Raw genomic sequence first — 27870 nt, 5'->3', positions numbered from 1 at the left:
GGAGACACCACCCGTCATGTGGGACTCCAGATGGGGTCCTGGAACAGCAAGCACGAGGAGATCTGGACAGAGCTCAGACAGGCTCGTCAGCTGTGACAGTGAGGATGGCAGCCATGGGGGACACTCCTCCCAGCTCTTCCTCAAGTCTGAAACCACACTAAGATGTAAACAGTACCCTAAAGATGCTGTGCAAGAAAACAGCCATTTTCCACTGCTTTCCCCAGGGTGGATGCGGCCCACCTGTGTCATTCCCAGCCCCCGAAGCCCAGGAGATCCCCGGGGCCAGTCGCTGGCCGGGCCACCTACACGGCACAGGACTGCGGAGGTCTCTGGAAAGTTCTTCCCCACACTGACGCGAGGCAAACCCGGTCCTGTGGCGACACTGCCACCTGCTGGCCACGCAGCCTACCAACATGGCTTCTGGAGGAGAGGGTGAATTTCTGAGATGTCAAGTCATGGTTTCCACCCCCACCGCTTCTGCATTTTCCACCGTGGGACAGGGAAAACACAGGTGCTGTAAACAACAGCAGAGGTGACAGAGAGGGCCCGCCCAGGCCTCCCGCGAGTCCCCAGCAAGCCAGACGCCATCCTGCTGTTCTGCTCCCAAGCCCACGTGCTGGCCTCCCCCCGGCTCCCCTCCTCACCACCTGCACCCTCATCCACTCCCAGGGCAGGGTGGCCTCACCGAGGGAGCACAGCACCTCTTGCTCCATGCAGATGCACACGCTGTGGGAACCCCTCCACCCCAGAGGCTGAAGTGAGCACCAGGATGAACACCCATCTGTCATCGTGGATGTGGTCCCACTCCTTCCACACACACACCGTCTGTGACTGACAGGCGAGGCCACACACCCTGAATCTAGGTGCTGCTGGGAAGGTGTCTGTGGATGTGGCGAAGGCCCAGCACCAGCTGACTTTACGTGAGGCTTCCCTGAGGAGGAAGACGTGTGGCCTGTGGTCAGCAGCCTTGGCCTGTGCCCTTCCTGATGGCAGGCCCTGCGGAATCCGGACTCACCTAGCTTCCTGCCGCTGGACCACGGCCGCAGAGGCCCTGGCACACACTTCCTGCTCCTCTCCAGCCCTGTCTGCACCTGGACACTCGGGGTCAGAGCAGGCCCAGCAAGCCTCTTCTCCCCTGTATGGCGTGTGCTGGTATCTGCCACCTGGCACGCGACACTCTCTCCAAAACCACCAGGTACACAGAAAACCCACGAATGTGGTGGAGCTCCATGAGAACACGGACTGTGGAGGCCCGGCACCGTGCCTGGCACAGGGAGTTCTCCATCAGCGCTGGCAGAATCAATGGCTGAAGGCACTCTGCGTCGGGCCTGCCAGCCCCGGGTCCCCTCACTGCCCAGCCCCACCCCCCCAGGGGAAAACCGCAGGGTGGGGGCACTGACGGCCTAGCCTGAGGCCTCCCTCATCAGGGTCTTGGGCTCGTGGGTACTGCCCACCCTCCTTGACCCCTTTACGGGCTTCCCAGTCCTGCCTTGAGAAGGGCCAAAGAAAAATCTGGAAATGCCAAATTACCTGTTTAAATTAACACTTCCAAAATTTTGGTGCTTATGGGACAGATCTATTTTCGGGTAAATTTCTTTTGAAACGAGAAGCCATGTAGAATAACATCAAAATATTCATGTGTTAGGGAACCAGGTTACATATTAGCACTGAAATCAATCACTTCAGAGTAAAAAGAAGCAAACATATCTCTTACTGTAACAGACATCCAGCAATCAAAGTCAACAAGGAATGACTACTAGCCTGTTAGAAAAATCACAGTAACACAGACGTAAGATCACCTATGGGAAAATAAGGTATTTTATGACTTTGGGATTTCTTAAGATGGGTGCAGAAACAAACTTAAGGGGAATTTGCCCAATTAAGGATTTCTGTAATGGAGAATGACAGTCTGGCAGAGGTGGTAGCTTCTAAAGCCAACAAGGGATGCATACCTACAACATGGAATAAACAAACAGCACAGTAGAAGAAGAAAAAAAAACACCACAGAACAGGCAATCCACAGAGAAACGTGTGAAGGCCAAAAGCAAATAAGGAGCATCAGATGCTCCACGTCACAATCAATCAGACATGAAAATAAAGACACCAGCAAGATGCCACCTGACAGCATCAGGATGGCAAATCTGAGAAGTCAGATGACCCCAGGCTGCTGTCGGCGAGGCCGGGGCTGGGACCTGGGACTCCTGCGACCCCCAGGGCCATGCCCAGCTCTGTGCTCCCCAGAGACACTCAGGAGGACAGCACGCCTCACCGCCAGTGGAGGCCTGCAAACCCACAAAAACTATGCTGCAGCTTTCAGAGATTCTGATTCCTAAACATGTCCCTGGAAGGCAGGCTGGGATGACCCAGACTGACGCCAAGGTCAGGGGTGGTGGGACTGGACACCCACCAGGGTGGGCAGGTAGTGCCCTGAGTCACACAGAGGAAAGGGGGAATCGCCTAACGTGGAGCCTCCCTCTGTTCTGAAAGGGCCACCAAGCCTTGCTGAGCTCAGGGGAAACCCACACAGCCCTCCAGTGTGTGATACACCCGCGCTCCGGGACTCAGGCTGTCTGAGGTGGCAGGTACTGAGGAAAACGGTCTGAAGTGTTCTCATTTACAAACAAACGGACAGTCTGCACCGGTGCACAGAACCAGCAGATGCTCTCAGTGACACAGCACGTGAACGGTGTACCACAGGCCGCGGCCCTGGAGACCGACACGCACTTACCCGCCTGCCAGACAGAGCAGCCCTTCTCTGCTGGGGAAGACACGCTGGCACTTCCGGGCGTCAAGCCGCCTTCTAACAACTCCATCTTCTTGCTGAACTGCACCTCCAAAATGGGGACAGCCTCGGGCATCTTGGCGGATATCAGGCGATAAGCTATGTCTGGCTTCCCGATGAACCGTTGGCGGACGCTGATTTCATAAGGTGTGTGAACCTTAATGTCGTCTATATCTTCTCTTTCAAATCTGTGCATGAGCAAAGAACTCGAATCACGGATTTCCAACCCGGACACAAGAATGGTAAGACTTCCTGCTTTAACATGAGATGCTGTCCCCTGGGAGATAACAGCAGGAATTCGGACCACTACCCCTTCTTTCCCAAGAGCTTTGGGACTAGCCGTTGAGGTGCCCCCCTTGGGCTTTGTTTCTGCTGGCATCTTCCAAAGCTTGGAGCTAAAGGGCCACCAAGAGGGGGACTCCAGCTCCGTCAGCAACCTAAAAGACCAAACAAAACACAGAAACACAGTCAACTGAGTTTTAATGTTTTCTTGAAAACTGTTAACCATTTTGTAGTGTTCTTTTCCACAAGCACTCCGTGAAGCAGAAGAGCAGGAATTCCTATCCGTGTGTTTTAGAAAAGAAAACTGAGGCTAAGAGCAGGATCTCGTAGGCCTATGGACACAAAGCCCATCAGTAGTAAACACACAACATGAACACACATCTTCTGACTAGAATGTTGCCCTTTTCACATTGGACCCTGGGTAATTCTGACTCAAAATAAATCCTGACCTCAATCTGGAACTTCCTGCAGTAATCTCTCCTTTCCAATGTGGTAACAAGCATGTGTGGCTACTGGGCATCCAGAGCGTGGCTGATATAATGAGAGACTGAATTTTCAACTTAACTACATGTGGCTAGTGGCTACCACAGTGGATGGCACACTGTAAAATATCCACGAATACAAAGAGATCTACCTTGTAGCAAAAAAAAAAAAAAAAAGGAACCAGGAAAGGAAAAGCAAAGGAACAAAGATGAAACGGTATCAACAAAAAATAAATATCAAGATGGTGGAGTTAGACTCAATCATATTAGTAATTATACTAAATGTAAATAGACTAAATCCTCTAATTTAAAGGCAGATTGTCAGCCTGGATTAAAGAATAAACCACCAAGACACAGCTATGTCTTGTTTATAAGAGACACTGAAATATAAGGACACAGAAACATCAAAAGCAAAGGGACTGGAAAAAAGATATATTGTGCCAAAAGTAAAGTCTAAGACAGGGAGTGTTACCAGGGATAAAGACAGACAATACATAAAAATAAGACAGTCAATTTGACAAAAAGACTTAATACGAAACATGTATATCTAACAAAATTTCAAAATTCATTAAGCAAAAATTAAAACTGAAAGGAGAAATAGACAATCACAGTTGTAGATTTCAACAAATTTCTCTCCATAATTAACACAGCAAGAAGACAAAAATGGTTAGTAAGAATATAAACACTATTTAATCCACTCAGCCTGACTGATATTTATGGAAACATATCCAACTGCTGAATGCACACTCTTTTAAAGTGTATTCAGAACATTAAGAAAAGAGTATAACACATCTCAATAAATTTCAAGTATTGAAATCCTACAGAGCATACCATCTGTACCCAAAGAAATGAAATTTGAAATTAATGACAAAAGACTAATAGAAAGTCCTCAAATATTTGGAGATTAAGCACAATTCTAAATAAAGGGAATTGGAAAATATCTGAAGTGAATGAAACAAAACAATATGCAGGAAATGGCATGATGCAAACAGAGCAGTCATGAGGAAAATTTATAGTTCTCAATGCATGTATTTGAAAACTTCTTAGAAAGGTTTATAATCAGTGACTTAAGCTTCTGTCGCAAAAAGTTATAAATTAAACCCAGAGTAGAAGAACGGAAAAGCAGAAATCAATGAAACTGAAAACAGAAAAAAAGAAAATATTAACAAAGCCAAAAGTTGGTTCTTTGAAGTAATTTTTAAAAATTAAACCCTTACAAGAAATGAACAAGAATAAAACAAAGAGGGGCGCCTGGGTGGTTCGGTTGGTTAAGCGTCTGCCTTTGGCTCAGGTCATGATCCCAGGGTCCTGGGATCGAGCCCCGCATCGGGCTCCCTGCTCAGTGGGGAGCCTGCTTCTCCCTCTCCCTCTGCTTGTGCTCTCTCGTTCTCTGTCAAATAAATAAATAAAATCTTAAAAAAAAAAAAAGAATAAAGCAAAGAAAATGCACATTACCAATATCAGGAATAAAAAGGGAGGCATCACCATAGATCCCTTTAGCCCCTGAAAGCCTTCTAGGGGATATCATACCCAACTTTACACCAATAAATGGGACAACTTATATGAAATAGACAAAATACTCAAAACACCCAACCTTCCAAAACTGAAGCAAGAAGTAGTTTAAGAATATGAATACCCATAACAAAGTGGCAGCAAGAGAAATTTAGAAAAAAAATCCCACTTACGAATGTACCAAAGATAATAAAATACCTTAGGGATACACTTAACCAAGGAAATGAAAGACTTGTACTCTGAAAACTATCAGACCTTGATTAAAAACAAACTAAAGAGAACACAAACAAATGGAAATACATACTATGCTCATGGACTGGAATAATTAATACTGTGAAAATGTCCATAATTCCCAAAGCAATCAACAGATTTAACGCAATCCCTATCAAAATACCAAGAGCATTTTCCACAGAACTAGAATAATACTAAAATTTGTATGGAACCACAAAAGACCTCAACTAGTCAAAGTGATCTTGAGAAATAAGGACAAAGCTGGAGGTATCAGAATCCCTGATTTCAGGATATACTACCAAGTTGTAGTAATCATAACAGCACAGTACTGACACCAAAGCGGACACACCGATCAAAGGAAGAGAACAGAGAGCCCAGAAATACACCCACACTTACACTGTCAATTAATCTATGACAAAGGAGGCAAGAATATACAACAGGGAAAGGACAGTCTCGTCAACAAACGGTGGTGTGAAAACTAGACAGCCATATGCAAAAGAATGAAACAGGACTCTTTCTTACACCATACACAAAAATTAGCTCAAAATGGATTAATGGATTAAATGTGAGACTTGAATCCATAAAACTCCTAAAAGTAAAATCGCCTTGACATCCGCCTTAGTAACATATTTATGGATATGTCTCTTTAGGCAATGGAAACAAAAGTGAAAACAAACTGTTGGGACTACATCAAAATAAAAAGCTTCTGCATAGCAAAGGAAATCACTGACAAAACAAAAAGGCAATCTACTGAATGGGAAAAGTTATTTGCAAATGATACATCTGATAAGAGGTTAATATCCAAAATATATAAAGAACATATACAATTCATCACCAAAACAAATAAACAATCCAATTAAAAAATGGGCAGAGGATCTGAATAGGCCTTTTCCCAAAGAAGACATCCATGTGGCCAAAAGACACATGAAAAGATCTCAACATCACTCATCATCAGGGAAATACAAATGCAAACCACATTGAGATATCACCTCACACCGGTCTGAATGGCTAAAATTAACAACACAGGAGACAACAGGCGTTGGTGAGGATGCAGAGAAAGGGGAACCCTCTTTGCACTGTTGGTGGGAATGCAAACTGGTGCAGCCACTCTGGAAAACAGTAAGGAGGTTCCTCAAAAATTAAAAACAGAATTACCATATGATCCAATAATTCCACTACTGGGTAGTGGAATTCACCTAAAGAAAATAAAAACACTAGCGATAAAGATATCTACACCCCCATCTCTACTGCATTATTTACAACATCCAAAATACGGAGATAACCCAAGGGTCCCCCTAGATGGATAATGAAGATGTGACACACACACACACCCACACAGTGGAATATTACTCAGCCACAAAAAAAGAATGAAGTCTTGCCATTTGCAACCATGTGGATGGAGGTAGAGGGTATTATGCTAAGTGAAATAAGACAGAGAAAGACAAACACTACATGACTTCACTTATATGTAGAATCTAAAAAACTACGCAAACGAACAAACAAAAAGCAGAAACAGACCCATAAATACAGAGAACTGATGGTTGCCAGAGGGGAGAGGACTGGGGGAGGGGCAAAATGGATGAAGGGCATTTGGTGATACAGGCTTCCAGTATGGAACAAATAGATCATGGAGATAAAATGTACAGCATAGGGGATATGGTCAATGATATTGTAATACCAATACAGATGGTAGCTACGCTTGTGGTGAGTGTAACATTAACTTGTCAAATCACTATGTTGTGCATCTGAAATTAACAGAACATTGTGTATCAACTATACTTCAATTTAAAAAGGGGGGGGGCATGGATGTCCACCCTCAGTTAGCTATACTGTGGTGTGCTTTCCCCTAACTGGAGCAGTGTCAGAAAAGGTATGTGAGGAGCCTCGACATCCACCCTTACCTGGCTGCACTAGGGGTCCTTCCCCTAAGTGGGACGGTGGTAGAGAAGGCCACATGAAGAGCCATCGGTAACAAGGGAAACCTTACTGGCTCAGTAGAAGGGGATGGTAACAAGACCCCCCAAATTCTCCCAGCTAGGGCACAGTTATGGGGAAGCTTGAAATCCCACTCCCAGCCAGCAGCAACAGGTGTCTGTTCCTACCCCAAGGCACAAACAAGGGCCAAGTGGGAAATTGGGGCTCTCATCCTCACATGGCAGTAAGAGGAATCAGCTTCCCTGTGGGGGAAGGAGAATCTCAAGCAGTCTCCACGCCCAGCATGGAGCCCGACATGGGGCTTGATCGCACCACCCTGAGATCACGGCCTGAGCCACCCAGACGCCCCAAGAGGAAACAGCTTCTTACTCCTGGGCACTGTGTCAGGGAAAGCTCTGCTAAAACAGAAAAACAAGATTCAGAGTCTTAATACCCAAAATGTCCAGGATACAATGAAGAATCGCCATGCCAAGAACCAGGAAAATCTCTTCTTAAATAAAAAATACAAGCAAATGCCAAAACCAGGATGAAACTGATGGAATTACTGGACAGGAATTCTAAAGCACCATCATAAAAGTATTTCCACAAGCAATTATGGACATGCTGGAAATAAATTAAAAACCACAAAGTCTTAGCAGAGAAACAGAAGACACTATAAAGTATCCGGGAATTTTTGAACTTAGAAATACAATAACCGATATAAAAAATGGGTAAATGTAGACTGCAGCCTGAGATGAGAGATAAAAGAATCTGTGAAATTAAAGATCAAAGAACAGAAATTACTCAATCTGAACAACAGAGAGAAAATACTAAAAACAACAATGACCACAAACCCAAGGGTCCAAAACAAAAGACTGAACACTCATCACCACCACTCCAGCAGGAGAAGAGAGTGTGGGGCTGGAAAAGTATTCAAACAAATAATGGCTGAACATTTCCCAAGTTAGGCAAAAAGACATAAGCCCGTAGGGTAAAAAACAAACCTAATCAGACCCACACAGCATAAAACCAAAGAAATTACTGTGAAGTTATGTTAAACAAAGAAAAGATCTTGACAGTGGCACGAGAGACCTCACCTACAGGAGAAAAGCAATTCGAATGACAGCGCACTTCTCGTCAGAAACCATGGAGCCAGAAAGAAGTGGCACAAAGGTTTTCAGTGCTCAAAGAACTGTCAGTTCAAAATTCCACACTGAGTGAAACTTTTCTTCAGGAATAAAGAGGAAATTGAGTTATTCTCGGAGGAAGAAAACCCACAAAGAAATTGCTGCCCTAAAAGAATATCTCGAAGAAGTCGATGAATCAGAAAGGAACTGGTAAGGGCAGGAATCCTAGAACATCAGGAAGGAGGGTAGAGAAACAGAAAGAGTAAAAATATAGGGAAATAAAATGCACTTGCTTTTTTCTTTTGAGCTGGCTAAAATATGTATGGCACTTGAAGTAAAAATTACAAAATTGATGTGGTTTTCAAATAGGTAAATGAAGTTAAGATAATGAACTTACAGAGGATTTATATGAATCTGGTAGGGTAAACAGACATAAAGACAGTGGTTAGGTTTCTACACACCGCTCAATTGGGTAAAATGTCAACACCAGGGGCGCCTGGCTGGCTCAGTCGTTAAGCGGCTGCCTTCGGCTCAGGTCATAATCCCAGGGTCCTGGGATCAAGTCCCGGATCGGGCTCCCTCCTCTGCGGGAAGCCTGCTCTCCCTCTCCCACTCCCCTGCTTGTGTTCCCTCTCTCGCTGTGTCTCTCTCTGTCAAATAAATAAATAAAATCTTAAAAAAAAAAAAATGTCAACACCAGCACACTGTGACCAATTATGCATATACAACATAATACCTAGAGTGACCAATGAAGAATATATGTAAGGACATACATTCAAAACAGTGTAGGTAAATCACAATGGAATTCTGAAATAATATTCAGGTAACCTACAGGAGGCGGTGGAAAAAAGAAATGAGCAACAGAGGGAACAAGTAGCACAAAAAATAAAACAGCAGATTTAAGTGTTTTTACACCACACTAATAATTACATTGCTAGGATGGCAAAACTGCTCCAGGTTCAGTCCAATTTCTATCAAAATCCCAGCTGGCTCTTGTGCAGAAACTGGCCAGTTAATCCTGAAATTCATATAGAAATGCAAGGGACCCAGAATAGCCAAAACGATCTTGAAAAAGAATAAAGTTGGTTGACTCCCACTACCTGAGTGCAAAGCTTACTACAAAGCTTTGGAAATGAAGATGGGGCGGTACTGCCATAAGATCCACACATGGATCAATAATAGAACTCAGTCTAGAAACAAGCCTTTATGCGTAGGGTCAGCTGGTCTCCAACAAGGACGGCAAGACAATTTAACGGGGAAACACTACATTGAAATATTGCTGAGACCACTGGATACCCACATAAAAAGAAAAGAAGTTGGGCCCAATTCTCATGCCATGAACTGCAAGTGGATCACAGACCTAAACAGAAAGGCTAAAAAAGAGTTAACCTCTGTGACTTTGGATTCGGCAATGAATCAGATATGACACCAAAGGAAAATGATGAAAGAAGAACAGATACACTTTAAATCTTTTAGGCCTGCACCCAGCCAGATCTGGCCCAGAGGCATGAGAGATGCAATCAGGCCCTGGGATGCTGGTATCCCGAGGAGTCGAGGATGTGGCCACGAAGAGGGCCCATAGTCGTCTCCCACAGTCAGACCGCATGCTCCAGGGAGGGAAGTCTGCTTGGCAGTGTCTGAAGAAGGGAAACTGCAAAGCTCTGGAAAGCTCATTTTTTGAATATAAAAGATCAATGTTGGATGCTGGATCAAGATCGGGAGGAAGAAAAGGACATTTGGTACTGTTCCGCTGAAACCAAAATGAAAACAACAAAGGATTTTCTCTGGTCCCTTAAAACAGAGAAGCCAAAATAGGACACAGATGTTTTGCTACATCTGTTGTGCTGGACTACTTCTTCCCACCATGAATACGGGAGGAACTGGATGAGTTCTTTTTTGAATATATATATTACATAAGTAAATGAATCTCTTGCTCTAAGTTATTTTAAGAAGAAAAAATTAACTGCACAGTTATGAGCTGGGAGCATTATAACGTGTTTTGAGAATTGTTCTAAAGCATGAAAGTGGGGCACCTGGATGTCTCAGTCCATAGAGCATGTGGCTCTTGATCTTGGGGTCATGAGTTCAAACCCTACATTTGGCACAGAGATTACTGTAAAAAAAATCTAAAGCACAAAAAGTGGAAAGATTGTTATTTTCAAACTTGACTCTTCAACCAAATGACACAATTTGTACATCCTTTGTGAATATTATGAAGGCCACTGATGGGACTTAAAATTGATAACATGCAGTCTGAGGAGAAAATTTCTATTGGGAAAGTTGAGGATAAAACTTTCTTTTACTCAATCTGTCTTATTTAGTTCGAAAATAAATTGTGTTTGATTCCTTGGAGAAAAAAAAATTATCTTGTTTCAAAAAATATCTTCAAGAAAGTAAAATGGGGGCACCTGGGTGGCATAGTTGGTTAAGCGTCTAATTCTTGATTTTGGCTCTTGTTCATGATCTCAGGGTCATGGGACTGAGCCCCCTGGGCTCATGCCTCTGTGCTCAGTGGGGAGTTTGCTTGAGATTCTCTCTCTCCCTCTCCCTCTGTCCCTCCCCACTCCATGTCTAAAATAAATAAATAAATCTTAAAAAAAAAAAAAAGGAAAATAAAATGACAATCCACAGAAAGGGAGCAAATATTTTCAAATCATGTATCTGATAAAGGGACTTCTACCCAGAACTCTATTAGAACATTACAAACTTCTATAAAGAACTCTTATAAACTCCATAATAAAAACACAACCACATAAAAAATGGTCAAAGAATCTGAAAACAAAATATACATATGGAAAAAAAGCATATGAAAAGATGCTCATTATCACTAGGAAAATGGAAGTCAACCACCCAGTGAGACACGACCTCACACCCACTAGGAGAGTTACAATGAAAAAGACAGATGACGACAAGTGTTGTGAGGTTGTGGAGAAACTGGAGCCCCTCACACATTACTGGTGGGGATGTAAAATAGTGCAGCCACTTTGGAAAACAATTGGTCAGTTTCTCAAAATGTTAAAGAGACCCAGCAATTTCCCTCCCAAGGGAAAGGAAAACAAACGTCCACAGCAGAACTATTCATAATAGCAACAAAGCAGAAACAACAAAATGCCCGTCAAAACTGGTCGATGGATAAACAAAATGTGATAGATCATACAACAGAATATTAGCCAGAAATCTACAGCAACAGGGCGCCTGGCTGGCTCAGTCAGTAGAACATGTGACTCTTGATCTGAGGGTTGTGAGTTCAAGCCCCATGTTGGGCATGGAGCCTACTTTAAAAAAAAAAAAGAAAAAGTAACAAAGTACTGATATATCCTACAAGGATGAACCTCAAAAACATGATGCATATGTGAACTCTCTAGAAAAGACAAATCTACACAGAAAGAGTAGATCAGTGGTGACCTGGGCAGGGCAAGAACAGAGTGACTGCCAAAGGGCTTGAGGCAACTTTTGGGAGTGACGGAAATGTCCTAAAATTGGACTATAGTGATATCTGCACAACTCTGTAAATTTACCAAAAATCATTGAATTGTTCACATACAATGAGTAAATTTTACAGTATGTAAACGAGAAGGCTGTTTTAAAAAAAATCTACAAAGACACCTCAGAATAAAACATCAGACTATCTAGGATAGGGGGAAACCAGCAGCCACAATCCTACACAACTCAGCAATAACATACACTAGGAAGACAATGGAAAACATCCTCAAAGTGCTGAGCTACATAGGGCTCAACTGTGAAAAGCCAAACTGTCATTCAAGAGTGCCATCTTCCAACACGTAAACACCAAGACCACACTATTTACTCACAGACGCCAATGGAAATACAACCGAACTACTTACAACTAGATTCCAGCAAACTCCTGATAGCAAAACCGGGTTACCAACTTTTCTTCATTTCATTTAAAGAGAGATATGGAATTCCAGGAAGTAGGAAGCGTATAATCCAGATTTTTAGTATATATATATACAAGTTTGTTTTCTTCGAGTTCTATGGGGCCCTTTTGCTGCTTTTGATCGCAGAGATGCTGGCATAGAGGTTTCAACCACCATGAACTGAAGAAGCTTTCCAGCTAGAGAGAATTCAAAGAGACAAGCCCTATTTCCTTTTCCCTTCATGGGAGCCAGATACCTAAGAATGGAGAGACAAGGGAAGAGAAATTTCAACGACCACACACAAGAAAGACATGGTTTACAAAAATAGTTTGGAAAAGACACAAAGGTCAGCCCCAACCCTCAATAAGCAAAGACCACCAATCTCCAAGGAGTAGGAAAATTAGGTTTCCAGACTGAATCAGTCAGCTTGGGCTGCTGTAACAAATACCACAAACCGCATGGCTGGACAACAGACTGATTTCTCAGTTATGGAGGCTGGGAAGTTCAAGATTAGGGTGCCAACAGATTTGGTTTTGGGGGAGAGCTCTCTCCCTGGCTTGGAGATGGCTGCCTTCTCATGTCCTCACACAGCAGAGAGAGATCGCCAGCCTCTTCCTCTTATCCCACTGTGGGGGCTCCACTCTCATGACCTCATCTAAACCTAATTACTTCCCAAAGGCCCTGTCTCCTAACACCATCACACTGAGGGGTGACTTCAATATATGAATTTCAGTGACACAAATACTTAGTCTATAACAGAGTTACCACAACATAATAGAATGTGTAGTTCTCAAGAAAACAATTACAAAACATACAAAGAAAGAAGTATGGCCCATTCATAAGGCCCATTCCCATCTCTGAGGAACCTCTAATATTTTAATTATTAGTCAAAGATGTTACACCAAGATCTTAAATATGTCTAATGAGCTAAAGTAAACTGTAACAACTAACTGAAAGAAATCAGAAAAAAATGTCTGAACAAAACAAGAATATCAGTAAGAAAAGGAACCAAAATCTAGAGCTGAAAAATACAGTAACTGAAATGAAAAACTGACCAGAGAGATTCAACAGCATATTTGAGCAGGGAGAACAGAGAATCAGTGAATTTGAAGGTAATACCTTTGAAATTACCCAGTCTGAGGGGCAGAAAGAAAAAAGAAGGAAGAAAAATGAACAGAGCTTAAAGGACCTTTGGGATACCATCAAACATCCATAAATGCATTATAGGAATCCCACATGGACAAGAGAGAGAAAGGGACAGAAAATTTGAGGAAACGATGGTTGAAAACTTCCCAAATCTGATGAAAGACATGAACGTACACATTCAAGAAGCTCAACAACTCCCCCAGAAGAATAAACTTAAAAAGATCCACACGGAGATACATCATAGTTAAAGAGTTGAAACCCAAAGACAAAAATAGAGTTTTGAAAGCAGGAAGAGACAAGCGACCTGCCACATTCAAGAGATTCACAATAAGAAGTCGTCCAATGTAATCAATCAACCAACCACCAAGTAGCTGGCTGAACAGCCTAGAGAATAGAGCCATACTGGAGACTCAGTGTTGGTCTCCAGATTGGGTGTGCAGCGGTGGCCGTGGCCAGGCTGGCCTCGGTGAGTTGAAGTCCATGTTGCTGAGACCCATCATAACTTCCATCTCTGTCACCATGGTCACTTTGCTCATGGGCCTACTGGGCAACTGCAGGAGATGCTGGGGAAACAGGCTGACTGGTATCCAGAGAAAAGGTCATCCTATCCACTTGATTATCACAATCCTCCTCTGCTGAAGAGACTCTGGTGAGCATTCACACGGGATACATCTTTGCCTTTTGTCCCACTCAGAGAAGTCTATCCATATACTTCTACCCCAGACCTCCCTGTCATGAAGTTTCCAATCATGTTTCTTCCATTCCCCAAACATCCAGCCAAACCACTGGCCACAGCCAATCAGTATGCAGTTGAGCCTCTAGCCATTCCTCCTTCCAAGGAAACTGTTGAGTAGAGTACCACACAACGGTCACCAATCTCAGGGGCCTCCAAACACGTCTGCTCACAGCCATCTTGGAGTTACCACAGAACACAACATGGTCAAGCACTAGATGGAGCAATGCCTTACCCAGCTTTACTCACATGGAGAAGAGACAGAACAAAATCAGGTCCAATAGTAGGCACTGGTACCTCACGGCCAGGAGGTGCCCCTGGCAGCCGATGCAGGACAACTGGCTTATGTACATCCCTCTCATGCTTCAGCTCAAGGACCAACCCCTCCCCCACAACTATGGAGTCTGAAATACGGAAGACTGGGGGTGTGCCTGAGAGCCACTCACATGCATGCTTCTGTAGAACAAAAGAGCACTGATTGAGCCTGTAACAGGGAAAGCCATTTCCCTACTAGGGGATAAGCCTGGCACACGCTATGTGTTCCAGGCCTAAAACCCATTCTTATGAGGCTGAGAGTGCGTCCAAAGACTTCATGCACAAGACTGCCTTCCCAACACAATGAATTTGCAGGTGCAGGGCTTGAAGTTCGGCCCACTGGGAGGATTTCTGAGTGATGCCTGCATATTGCACAAAACCATCTGTAAACCAGGCTCCACTATTTTCCTCCTCAGTCAATTACTGTAGGGTGTTCCCCGTGTAGGGAATGTGCCCTAGGTGCAGGCTGGGAGACAGAAGGCGGTATGGCAGGAGTGGGGGCCATGTGACCTAGCCTATGCTTTCAGGGCCTGCTTGAGCCTGATCTCCTGTAGCAGGGCTTTGTTCTGAAATCCTACAGGCACGCACTGTGACTCCCTATAAAGGTCCGCAAAGGCTCCAAAGAGAACCTCTGTCTACCGCAGATACTTGGAGCGCCGCTGGATCTGCTGGATCATGTGGCCCAGGTGGCACCTGGACCTGCTACAGAGCCTTCTTGTTCCAGGCCCCACTCAAAACTAGCAACTTTTCAAGTCACTTGGTAACTGGCCAGAGTAGCACACCCAAATGAAGAGTATGTTGCTTCCAAAATGCTAAGGGGCTCACTAGGTGCCGTGTCTCCTTTTAGTTTTGTTTTTTCTTTTTTGGATTTTATTTATTTATTTATTTATTTGAGACAGAGAGAGAGAGCGCAGGCGCAAGCATGTGTGTGAGTGGGGGGGAGAGGAGAGGGGGAGGGAGCGGGAAAGAATCTCAAGCAGACTTCCAACTGGGTGTAGAGCACGATGTGGGGTTCAAACTCATGACCCTGAGATTGTGACTTGAGCAAGCAAGAGTTGGACGCTTAACCGACTGAGCCACCCAGGTGCCCCAAGTGTGTCTTTTTTTTGGTTGTAGGAAGAGCCAGATGCAAAATCTATCCTTCACCGTAGAAGAGATACTTCAGCAAGCCCCACTCCAATGGAGCCCTAGAAATTTCAATGAGGATGAAAGTCCCTAATTTCTGTCAGATTTCTTTCCCACCTCTGACAAGCAAACATCTTTCCAGTGCATCTAGAGTAGCTGCTACTTCTTACTTGATCCAGTCCGCATGGTATCCCCCATGTAATAGGCCAGCATGCTATCCTGTGAAGGGAGAGACAGTCAAGGGCCCTGTGACATAAAGCATGACACAGGGCTGGAGAGCTGGTATACCCCTGAGGTGGGACAATGCGGACGCACTGCTGGCCTTGCGGCTGAAAGCGAGCTGATCTGGTGGTCCTTCCTAAGAGCAGGGTGAGAGAGCATTTGCCAGACAGACCACTGCATAGAACGTTCCAGAGGATGTGTTCATTTGCTCAAGCATCTGGAACAGCAACTGCAATTAAGAGTACCACCTGGTAAGTTTAAGACAATCCATCTTTGTTCTGCACCGTCGAGTGAGTGAGCTGAGTGAGGATGATGCGGGGCTCGCTATCCATGCACCCTTGCAGTCCTTGACGGGGGCACTGATCTCAGAAATCCCTCCAAGAAGAGTTTACTATTCCAGGCAGTCCAGAGGCTCCCACTTGGCTTGGCCACCAGAACAGCCCACACTGCACAGGTCAGGGAACCGTGTGCGATTCTGCCTGCTGCTGGATGATGTGCTCCAGGACTGGGATGGGCTCGGGGCCTACTGGGCCCACTGTGACACTATGAGGCAGACCTGAGTTCGAACTCCACTGATCCCTTGACCCCCAGAAGCCCCTACTCTGACTGGTCTGCTGGCATCGGGTCAGTTCCAGCAGCCAGGGGTCCCGAAAAGTCTGACTGCTTCCTGCTCCCCAGTGCACAGCTACCCTGGTTAAATGCCTCAAGTCCCAAGGGGGAAGGCTGGGAGAAAGAACAAAGGTGTAAACTTTAATTAATTAATTAATTTATAAAGATTTTATTTATTTGAGAGAGCAAGAAGGAGAGACAGAGAGTACAAGTGGGGAGGAGAGGGAGAAGCGGGCTCCCCGCAGAGCAGGGAGCCCGATGTGGGGCTTGATCGCAGGACCCTGGGATCATGACCCGAGCCGAAGGCAGACGCTTAGCCAACTGAGCCACCCAGGCGCCCCCAGAGGTGTAAACTTTTAGCAGCAAACTGGGGTACTTCCAGCATCCCCATCATTCAAGGGGTTTCGGACCTGCAAACTCGGTCTTCAAGTCGGGGCGCTGATTCAGGGGCCATGACTGCTTTTTAATTCAAGTTAGAGGCTTGCTCACTTGACCCAGCCGAAGTATGAACTGGGTCAACTGGGACGCCTGGGTGATCCTGGGGTCCTGGGATCGAGCCCCGCATCAGGCTCCCCGTCCCTCTCCCTGCTTGTGTTCCCTCTCTTGCTATGTTTTTCTCTGTCAAATAAATAAATAAAATCTTAAAAAAAAAAAAAAAAAGAACTGGGTCAACTGCCTGTCTACTTCTCCTCCAGGGGCACAGGTCTCTCGGAGTCAGACTATTCTAATCACGGCTTTGGCTCTGCTGTCCATTATGGTGACCATCCCCGCTTGTCTTCAGTGGCCAAGGGCTACCGCCTGGAACAGCCACCCCAGAATCTAGTCATCCCCACTGAAGAACCCTCTATGTGGAGAAAGACAGAATACCAGGGACCTCTGAAAACAGGCGTGAAGCTGGGCCTCAAAACCCAACAGGCTGGAAGTTCATTTAACGAGAACCCACCTGGTGCTGCCAGGCCCCACCTCCGTCTGGTCACCACTGAAGGGGGCGTGGTGAGCTGTGAGCAGGAAGTGGGAGCAGAGGCCTCCCCCAAGCCGGGAGGCACACCCCAGGCCCTTATGCAAGAGGCTTTCCAGAAAATCCTGAGAGATAAGAGGACAGCCAACCCACAAAGCAACAACAGGCTGCTATTCAAAAGGAACATTTGGAGATTAAAAAATAAATCTTAGATATTAAAAATATCCCAAAAATGGAAGGGTAGGAGGAAGATGAAACTCAAGAAATAGTAGAACAAAAAGACAAGGGGAAAAATGAGAACGCCATCAGAAGATCAATCCAGGACGGCTGAGAACCAGACAACGGGAGTTCCAGAAGGAACACACTTCAAAACTGAAAGGCAGAACCACATCACATGCTCACCAAACACCCGTGCCAACAGCCCCCATGAGCTAGGAGACCCCCACGAGGAGCACCCGTTGGCGGCTCTGCGGGAGCTCGTTGTGGAACTGCGGCACGTGTGGCCCTGTGCACGCCCCTCCAGCTCGGGCTTTTGCAGTTCGGTGCTCCCTGCACTCTTCCTTTACTGCTACTTTGCCCGTTTAAAAACTCTTACAAATGGTGCTTTTGTACACATCTACCTTCAACTTGGTTTTGCATTATTAACATTGCTTTGAGGTGGATCCAAGTCAGTCCGTGCAGACCTAACAGGAATCAGTGTATTGAATCCGAGTCAGCAGTGATGTGGGAAACAAAGGCAGAAGGAAAGGAGGCTAAGAGTATTTGTCCCACACCCTGCAGCCTACTGACAAATACTGTGTTACTGTTAATGCCCGGCTACAAGGAAAGACCTCCTTGGTCTGACAGTAGCAAGGGCTGCAGTAGCCCGGTCGTCCTTAGCAGACGAAGATCCTTTTGGAACCTCCCTCATCTTTACTCCCCACCCACCCCAAATATAGCTCCTCGCAACCCCAGCAGCAGCTCTTTCCGCCCACGGGCCCTGCCCCGTGCTTTAATAGAACCACTATTTTGCACTGAAGACATCTCAAGAGTTCTTCCTTGGCTGTCGGCTCCGGACCTCACCTCCACTCAAAAACTACATAGCAGAGGTGACTGATGACTGCATCCCCTTGAGGATCGACTGACTATAGCTGCCTCAGTGAATGTGCCCGTCCACACACGCCGGGCTTGCTCATGGGGTCTGTGCACCTTCAGCTTAGCTAGGTCCTGCCGTGGCTGAGCCAAGTCCCATCGGTGACAGCGACACGAGACGTCTCGTCCCGACCCACACCCTGACGGTCAGTTGGTGTTGTCCCACATCTACACTTGCTGGTTCGATCTACCTTTCTCTAATTACTGGGGCGCCAGTACCTCCCTCTCGTGGGCCGGGCTCATCCGCTTAAAAACAAGGCCGTGTGCCCTGGCCTCCCTGTGCCCCCTTCCCACTGGCTGGGAAGAGTGCTGCCAACAGCTTCTGACGCAGCCACGGAGCCACACGGGGCCCCGGGGCGTGACCCAGAGCACAGTCTTCAACCTGCCCGGGACGCTGACCTTCCTCTGCACCTCTGTGTTGGGGGAACAGCCTCCCAGCTTCTGTATGCCACGGGATCTGCGGCTCTCCATGACGGCAGCCGACCCTCCACTCCAATCAACGGCCCCTGCCCCTTTTTCTACCGAACTGGCTTTTTCTCATTCTGCCATATGAGCTCTCTACCTAGTTGGGTATGAATCCCTGGGTGAGAATACAAGTGGATGCTACAAGCATTTTCTCTAGCCTCAGGTTCATCTTCTCACTTTTGCGGTTTCTTCGGGTTTTTTTTAAGATTTTATTTATTTATTTGACAGAGAGAGACACAGCGAGAGAGGGAACACGACCAGGGGGAGCGGGAGAGGGAGCAGCAGGCTTCCCGCTGAGCAGGGAGCCTGATGTGGGACTTGATCCCAGGACCCTGGGACCACGACCCCAGCCAAAGGCAGACGCCCAACGACTGAGCCACCCAGGGACCCTATCACTTGGCCTTTTGTTAAAAGAACATTTCTAAATTGCCAGATTGTTCTCCGAAAGGATTAACCAACAGACATTTCCAAATAGCAGTGTGTGAAAGCGCTTATTCACTATCCTCCCGCTGGTACTGTGTATTCTTCCTTTAATTATTTTTTTTAATTCTTATTAACTAGATCATCAGAACCTAGATTTTTATTATTTTAATGTTGACATAGCCCCCCAGTGGAGGGTTGGGGTCGGGCCTGCTCTGGGATGCCATGTGGTGACCCAAACTCCAGCTCACGTCTGAGTCCTAGGGAGGATTCTCTGCATGCCACCAGCAGGTGAGGGGAAGAGAACACACAGATGGGATGGGAGGCTTTCAGAGACCAGGTCCGGAAGTGACCTACATCACTCCTGCCCACCACTCAGTCCCATGACCTCCCCCGCCCCATGATGGCATGGAAGGGCGGAAACTGCCCAGCTATGTTCCCAGGACCAAAACTCACAGAGGTCTGAGCACCTTCCACCTCAGTGACCACAGGCACCCCTCTTAAGGGTAAGATCTGGGGCCGTTCCCTGCAGCACTAGGCCTTTCACCATGCAGGCACTTAGGAAAGAATATCCCAAAATAGCCACAGGTGGTAACTGCAGACTGGGGTCACTTGGGGCCAGGGGTTCTCAGCACCAGTGGCCACGTGTCCCTGATGTGAGACAGCACTGCCTACGCTCAGGGCCCACCACGAGAGGCTGCCACCCCGTCATGAGCTCTGAGGCAGCCCTTCCAGGCACTAAAACCCCTTTCACATTGCACACGGCTTAGAGTCAGGGCAGTGCTTGGCAAACTGGGGTCTTCGGGACCCTCCGGGGGGGTCTGTTTCTTCACAACAGCACCATGGCACTGCTCAGCTTTTCGCCCTCGCTCTCCTGCGTGTGCAGGGAGCGCCCGGAGGCCCCGGGACACAGGATAACCCGGCCGGGGGGCGGGGGGCAGGCTGCAGAATCAGGCGGGAGGACGCGGCCATCTCTTCCCACGAAACACGTCTGCTTTATCAAAGCTATTTCTCACTGACAAAGCTATTCCGTTACTAGGTCACGGGTTCATCATCGCACTTCTTCAACGGACAAATACTTCTTCAATATGTCGGCACACATAGCCACATAAACAAAAGCTCCTCGGGGCCCCCAGTGTTTAGAAGAGCGGGGGGTCCCTGGTTTGGGAGTGGCTGTTGGGGCAGCTCAGCCAGTGGCTCCCGGAGCCAAAGAGCTCCAGCTCAAACCCTGCGGCTGCGCGGAACAGCACCTTCGTGCGTGTGACCGGGCCCCTCGGCCTGTTTCCCCCCCAGGACGAAATGAGGCAGCCGTCCTCATTCACACGAGACTGGAGCTCTGCACCAGGCTCAGAACGTGTCCCCCACCAGTGCCCACCCGGCGTCACCGCACACGGCAGGGGCGTGGCCCGTGTGTCCGAAGCGCCCCCTGTACCTGTCAGCGACATCCAGGTCAGATTCCATCTTGTCCAGGCCCCTGGTGATGCTGTCCAGCTGCTCGCCCTGATGGTGGAGGACTCGGGCTGTCTCTTCCAGGCGCTTCTGGGAACAGGCCATCAGACCAGCCAGCTGCTTCCCCTTGGTCACAGGGAGCGGTGCTTCCGACGGAGACAGCAGCAGCTCTCTCCAGAAATGCTCGATGATGCTGAAGACCGCATTCCGATTGGGCTGCAAGGAGCTGAACCAGTGCTTGAGGTGGTCCTTCTCCAGGACCGTGATAGAACTGAAGACAAAGTGAGAAGCCTCCTTCTTGATCTCAATCACACTAGACAGGGGGAAGCTGACCAGGGCCTCCCCGGTTTTATCAGTTGCAAATCTCAGGGAGTGAGAAGTTAATGAAAGCTTTCCAGGAACCCATCGCTTCTCCGGCTCTAAGTAGTAGGAGCAAGGCCAGGAGTGCACGCAGATCTCTCTGCTCATCTGGCTCCCAGGCTGGTCTGCCCCACGGCCACGGCCACTCTGCCTTTGGAGGAGAGGGACAGGTTAGCGGATGGGTGAGGCTAGTGCGTGTCAGCACACTTGGACCACAGACAGTAGGACAGCTCGGGGTGCTGAGTACACCGGGGACTCCCACCACCCAGGACAGGCAGGATGGAGGTCCACCCCCCTGAACCAGGGTCCACGGCTTGATGCGACTGCCGCCCCAGGATCCTTCAGAAGAACACCACTTCTGCTGTGACAGCCCCACCAACACACAGTCCTCACATGTTCCTACACTAACACTCTCCTCTTGAAATCTTCATCATAAAGGAAATAATCCTACAGGCAGACCTTTCCCTTCTTGCATGGCCCACAAATTCATCAAGTTCTACGTAATTATCTAGCTTCACGTACGTATCTGTACGTACAGTTTTATATGGCGGTAAGGAAGTCAGGCATGATGGATGTGAGACAATCCTGACAGAACACCACGTGCGCCCCTCTCACTGACCAGATAAGCCCACAAAGCCAGGAAAGGAGGAGAACCTTGTGCAAGGTCAAGCACAAGTACGTGACGAGGACTTGGCTACAACTAGACTTGGGAATGCCTCGTGCACCTCCCGTGTGTGCAGAGGTCCAGCTGTGCTGGGGTCTGTCTTCCACTCCCCCCCCCGCCACGCCATGCACACACATAGTTACAGCATAACCTCATCTGTAAACGCGGGAGAACAAATCCCTGCTATTACCTCTTACAATACTGAGACGTGTGGGAGTCTCTGAATCGTGGCCATGGGTTCGAGGCCCCCAGGCCATGCGGGACGGCAGGCACCGAGGTGCCAAAACTGACATCGTCCCTGGCTCCTGAAGCTCAGCGTCCACAGAAACCCTCTGCATTTGTTCACTGAGTTATACTTTAAAGACCCAGACTTCTCCACAGTGCCACATCAAGCAACCAAGGCTGGGCAAGACAAGAAAAGAGCTTGCATTGCATGGAGCTTCCTAATTACATGGAATCCAAGTGCCTGGAGAGTCGGCAGCCACCAGACAGCAGGCTCGCCACGTGACCTCAGGAGGGCTCTCTAAAGGGCCAGCCAACCCACAGTTCAGACCTGCTGAACACAACACCGAGTTACCTCCTTGACAGCTTTCACACAAGTCCTACGACCACCTGGGGCACAGACGCAGCATGGCGGCCTCTCCTCTGGGACGAGGTCTCTCACTGGACACAGGGAACCAGAAAGCAAACGTGTCCTGCTCAGACTTCTCTCCCCAGCAAGAGGGACATCCACCCGACACTGAAACAAACACAGACCACTGTGGCCTGCTGGCCTGGGACCTCTACGGGCACAGACCTGCCAGGGCCGTTGTGCCACGGGGCCCCCCGAAGTCATTCCGACTGTGGAGGGTGGGAAGGTCTCTACTCTCAGAACCAGGGAATACTACCCACAGTTTCTGGTGTTTCCCAGTCCAAGACCAAGGTCGGAGGCTGGGTGCCTGGTCAGCACCTGGAGCCGGCCTGACCCTGGTCCTCCCGGCTGAAGGGACCCTCCTGCCATTCAGCCACCCGACCACCACAAACTGTGTCCAACCCGCAGAGAGCGTCAGGGCCTGTGTTGTTCACCACTGTCCAGTGTTGGGGAGCTTGCTGCAGCTGGAGGCTGAGTCCCTACTAACAAGAGCCTGTGCCCCGGGGGACTCCCGAGCTCCAAGCGAGATCAGACACGCATGCTCCAGAGTGACGGAGTGTGGCACTGCAGGGTCTGAGGAGCTCCGCTCTGCCACATGCTTTACACCCATGGAAAGTTCCTTCACCCTCTGGACCTGTTTACCCACCACTCAAATGACTGAAGACCGAAGGACAACAGCAGCTCTGAAATATGCTAGAATTCAAAGAGAGAAGGACACTGAGGCGCCTGGCTGGCTCAGTCATTAAGCGTCTGCCTTCGGTTCAGGTCATGGTCCCAGGGTCCTGGGATCGAGCCCCGCATCGGGCTCCCTGCTCGGCGGGAAGCCTGCTTCTCCCTCTCCCACTCCCCCTGCTTGTGTTCCCTCTCTCGCTGTGTGTCTCTGTCAAATAAATAAATAAATCTTAAAAAAAAAAAAACACAAGGAGAGAAGGACAAGGAAAGAGGAACGAAGCAGAAACGAAACACTTCTCACTAAGGTACTGCACGTGAGGACTGTGAGAACAGCATTCGGGTTTGAGGATTCCAGGAAAAAGCAAGCGGAGAAACCTGTGGCCAGCATGCTTCCTACCACACCTTTCCACGGCATTTTTCCCAACAGACGCAGTGACCAAGATGAAGGGGAGGGCCAGAGCAGGAACAACATGCCCACGCCCTCCCTCTCCCTCAGCTGTGAACTCACCGGCCACACCTGTCCCCGGGTGTCCCACCTGTGCCCTGCTCCCTACAAGGCCGGCCCTCGCTCTTGTGCCCTCGATCCCAACCCCTTCCAGCAACACCAACCTCTCCGTCCTTCCGACACCGGGGCACAGACGCCAAGTACCTTAGGCTTTGTGAGCACACGGTCCCCGCTGCAAGAGCGCAACCCTGCCGGTGAACGGCGGGAGCAGACAGCCACTGTGCAGAAACAAAGGGGTGTGGCTGTGCTCATTCACAAGACGGGGCCACCTCACTCGCCCTCCCCTGTCCTAGACCCTCTCGTCAGTCTGCACAGACGCCCTAAGCTCTCCACCTTCGGACAGACCAGCGGCCCCCTCCCCACATCCCCACAGCCCTCTCCAGCCACCGCTCCTCCAAGAGACACCCGCTGCGGCTCCCACCGCCAGGCAGCCCCCAGCCCCGGACACGCTGCTCTGCCCAGGCCTCCAGGTGGCCAAATGCAATGCCCACCTCTGTGTGTTCTAACCTCTGTCCGACACAGCTGCCCCTCTGGAGAGAGAGCATGCTTCCTCCCTGGTCTCCCACCCCCGGCCCCGGGTGCCTCAGGGGCGCCCTCTCCTCTCCTGCCCCAGCACCCCACACCCCATGGCCAGCTCCAGCGGCTCCCTTTCCCCTGTAACAGACCTTTCACTGACCACACAGCACTTGCCACAGCTCCCAGGAGCCTACATGTTGACAGGCTCAGTCTACATGCTGGAGAAGGCAAACCTAAGGAGGAGGGTGCCCTGGGCACAATGCCAGCATATCGTGGGCACCAGGTATATACGTGGAAATAGCGACTGTGTCCACCATGGACGGCTTTCCTCCTCCCACCGCTGACCCGGGTCTCTGATCTATGCTATGTTCCTGGAGGCCTTGTTCAGTCCTCGCCTGTTATAGCCCGGAACCCACGTCGACCTGTGCTGACCCTGGGAATGGAACTGAATGACGACAGGAAGATCTTGGGGCAGCACCCCAAGGGATGCTCGTGGGGAGATGTGAGCAGGCACGTGGATGGAGCGCACGATGCCCCGCATTCTGTACGAGGCACTGCTGTCTATGGATGTCTTCTAACGCCTGCACCAGGCCTGTGCCCTGGAGTGAGCCTCAGCATCAAGTAAACACCCTATTTTTAGTCAGTTTCCAAAGGAACAGACCCGGCAACATTTTACACAAGTTCCAAGGACTCCTGAACACAAGGAGGCCTGGAGGCAGAACAGTGGGAGCAGTGTCTCCCGGCGCCGGCGGCCACCTTTTCCATTACCTCCACCTCCTGCTCCTCAGAGGCTCCCACTCTCAACCTGGGAGGTTCAAATGTGCTGCTGCGGGTGTCTCAGGGCCACAACGCGGCCTATTCACATGGCATGCACCATCCTTCTCACCCTCGGAAAGGAGAACGAGGATCTCTCCCTACTCCCACTGCATTTCCAACCACGCCCTAGCATGAAAGTCCCCTCCAGCCGTGTGGACAGCGCAGTGCTGGGGCACGTCAAGGCTCGGAGCAGCATCCTGCCCCCCACGTTCTGACTCAGTAGGTCCGAGTGGGGCCCAAAAAGGACATCTCTCACAGTTCCCAGATGATGCCAGGGCTGCTTTCCAGAGGCCTTCGAGGGACACAGCCCATGTTGTGGTCCAGCTCCAGCACCAGAGGGCCACCGTGTGGACTAGAGGAAGCACAGCACGGAACATGGGGTCCCATCTCCTACCCTGGCTTCCTGGCTCAGCTGCCTCAACAATCCTGGGGAGCACGTGGACCTCCTGGTCCAAAGCCTCCCCCTTTTCAGGAAACCTGGTTTCAAGAACCGAGCTTCAGGAGCAGACTCCCAGGATTCTTCCCAGACAACACCTATCTCAATTTCACATTTCTCCCAAGACACACTTTAAACCACATTTTCTCAAGCTTCAGACAGTGACAAACACTCTGCTTCCCACACTTTTCCCAACTGCCTCCCGTGATCTGCATTCACCACAACTGAAATCCAATTATTAAGGAGCATCCAGTCGATTTGTGGCAAGATGTGGACAATATATGATAAAAAAAAAAAAAAGCCCCAAAACAGCAGAAGCTACGTACACAAACTTCCACATGTACAAAATACAGATGTGTGTGTGTGTGTGTGTACGAGGGAGGGGAGGGGGGACGCGAGACAGACATAAAATAGGAAGCAATGAAGGAATGCCTGGAAAGATAGCTGCATTTCTTTTTTTTTTTAAGATTTTATTTATTTATTTGAGAGAGAGAGAATGAGAGAGAGCACATGAGAGGGGGGAGGGTAAGAGGGAGAAGCAGACTCCCTGCTGAGCAGGGAGCCCGATGCGGGACTCGATCCCGGGACTCCAGGATCATGACCTGAGCCGAAGGCAGTCGCTTAACCAACTGAGCCACCCAGGCACCCCAAGATAGCTGCATTTCTAACTGTCTTGTAAAGTCCGGTGTGGATGGGATTACGGGGGATTCTTCTCTACATTGACCGCCCCACGTGTTCTCCCTGACTTCATGCCACACACTGGCCCAGTGAGGAATTCCACACCTGGCAACCCCGGGCACAGCGAGGCCGCCTGTGAAGGCAGCCCAGCACACACAGGATCACACAGCCCTTCGCGCTGCTCCACCAGCCCACCTCACTGGTGTGCTCAGCTCTGCCCAGAACCCAGACACTCCCAAACTCATCCTCCTCCCAGTCCCATCTCCTCTGCCTTTCCCCACCTGCCATCCTCCCTGCTCTCCTTCTGGGTAAGCTTTAGGATACGTGGAAAGAGTCCCCCTCAAGCCCCTCTCCAAAGCTCAGAGTCCCAACTGGGGAGAACTCCCTTATCTCACCCGCAAAAGTAAACAGGGTAGTATCTTCCTCATTTAATAAAGGGGCGACATCCACCCCTCCCCTTCACTCAGAGTGTCCCCTTTGTTCAGGAATGACATAAAGTGGCATCCAGATTTTACAAGGCACGGTCGCCAACTCAGAGCTGTAAACGCATAGCTCCAGAACTGAGTCAGACATCTCTCACCAGGTGCAAGACTACAAGATGCATCTGCTTCTCCCTCAAAGAGATGACAGGTCTTAATTGCTCCTTCTTGTGCTTGACCATGTATGAGATATATGAAACTCTACCCAGATCTGTACTCTTCCGCACACGCTCCACATACATGTCATCTGCCAAACTCCCGTAGCAGCGAGCCTGCGTCCTTCCTTTCCAGACTGATGGGGTAGATTGGCGTTCACAGAACATTTTCTCTAACATGCTCAGACCTGGACATGTCACCCCTACCACGTCCCCACTCAGACACCCCCCCATTTCCGTCCTGCCAGTGTGCAGCCTCAAATACTCACCTTTGATTCTCTACACCTGCATTTCAGGTCCCCTGTTCCCCCACCAGCCCCTCACCCTCTGATCCAGGCCTCCACCATCCCCTTAGGCCCCAAGCATCTCTTCCAGGTCCCTACAATCCCCCTGGGCCCCCAATATCCCCTCCAGTGCCCCAGCATCCCTCTAGATCTCCAGCATCCCCTCCAGGCCTTCATCATCCTCTAGGTCCCCAACACCCCCTGGGTCCCCAGCATCCCCTCCGGGTCCCCACCGTCCCCTCCGGGCCCCCAGCATCCCCTTCAGGTCCTCAGCATCCCCCTGGGTCCCCACCGTCCCCTCCAGGTCCCCGGCATCCCCTCCGGGTCCCCGGCATCCCCCTGGGTCCCCACCGTCCCCTCCAGGTCCCCAGCATCCCCCTGGGTCCCCACCGTCCCCTCCGGGTCCCCACCGTCCTCTCCGGGCCCCCAGCATCCCCCTGGGCCCCCAGCATCCCCTCCGGGTCCCCACCGTCCCCTCCGGGCCCCCAGCATCCCCCTGGGCCCCCAGCATCCCCGCAGGACCCCACCTTTGGCCCCGGGGCCTCTCTGTCAGAACAGGAGAGGTTCTCATCGCGGTAGCAGTAGCAGGCGGGACTAAGCCGGGAGAGGGTCGAGAGGACTCTGGCACAGGCCCGAACGCAGACTGGGGGCGCCGCTTACCCGTGTCCCTGGGGAGATGCGAAGACGGCGAGACCCGGGTCTGGCGCTGCTTCGGACGCCGGACAGACCAGCCAGTCGCTCCAGAGGCGCTGTGGGCCGCTCCCGCGCCTGCGCAGAACGAGGACCGCAGGCTGCTATGCGCGTGCGCCCAGGGCCCGGCGCGCTGGGATTCGTACTCGGGCGGGAACTCTGGCCGCATTCTCTTGATTCCGCTCGGCCGCACCGGGCCGATC

The 27870-nt window shown here is 49.4% G+C and overlaps 1 protein-coding gene across 1 annotated transcript; it reads right to left on the bottom strand.

The window, feature by feature from the left end:
* On the bottom strand, positions 1-27816 carry SNAP47 (synaptosome associated protein 47). Its single transcript, XM_081827338.1, has 6 exons — positions 27638-27816; positions 20765-21292; positions 2729-3219; positions 686-1264; positions 307-420; positions 1-157 (listed from the first exon to the last, which is right to left on the bottom strand). Exons 2-6 carry the CDS (start codon positions 21247-21249, stop codon positions 141-143), a joined length of 1686 nt encoding a protein of 561 aa, XP_081683464.1. The 5' UTR covers positions 21250-21292; positions 27638-27816; the 3' UTR covers positions 1-140.
* Positions 27817-27870: the final 54 nt, after the last annotated feature.

Source organism: Leptonychotes weddellii, chromosome 7 (genome assembly GCF_054177405.1).
Source record: "Leptonychotes weddellii isolate Sample4059 chromosome 7, ASM5417740v2, whole genome shotgun sequence".
In the NCBI taxonomy this organism is placed as follows: domain Eukaryota; kingdom Metazoa; phylum Chordata; class Mammalia; order Carnivora; family Phocidae; genus Leptonychotes; species Leptonychotes weddellii.
The sequence above is the reverse complement of the archived record's forward strand: the minus strand, read 5'-3'. Positions and strand labels throughout refer to the sequence as shown.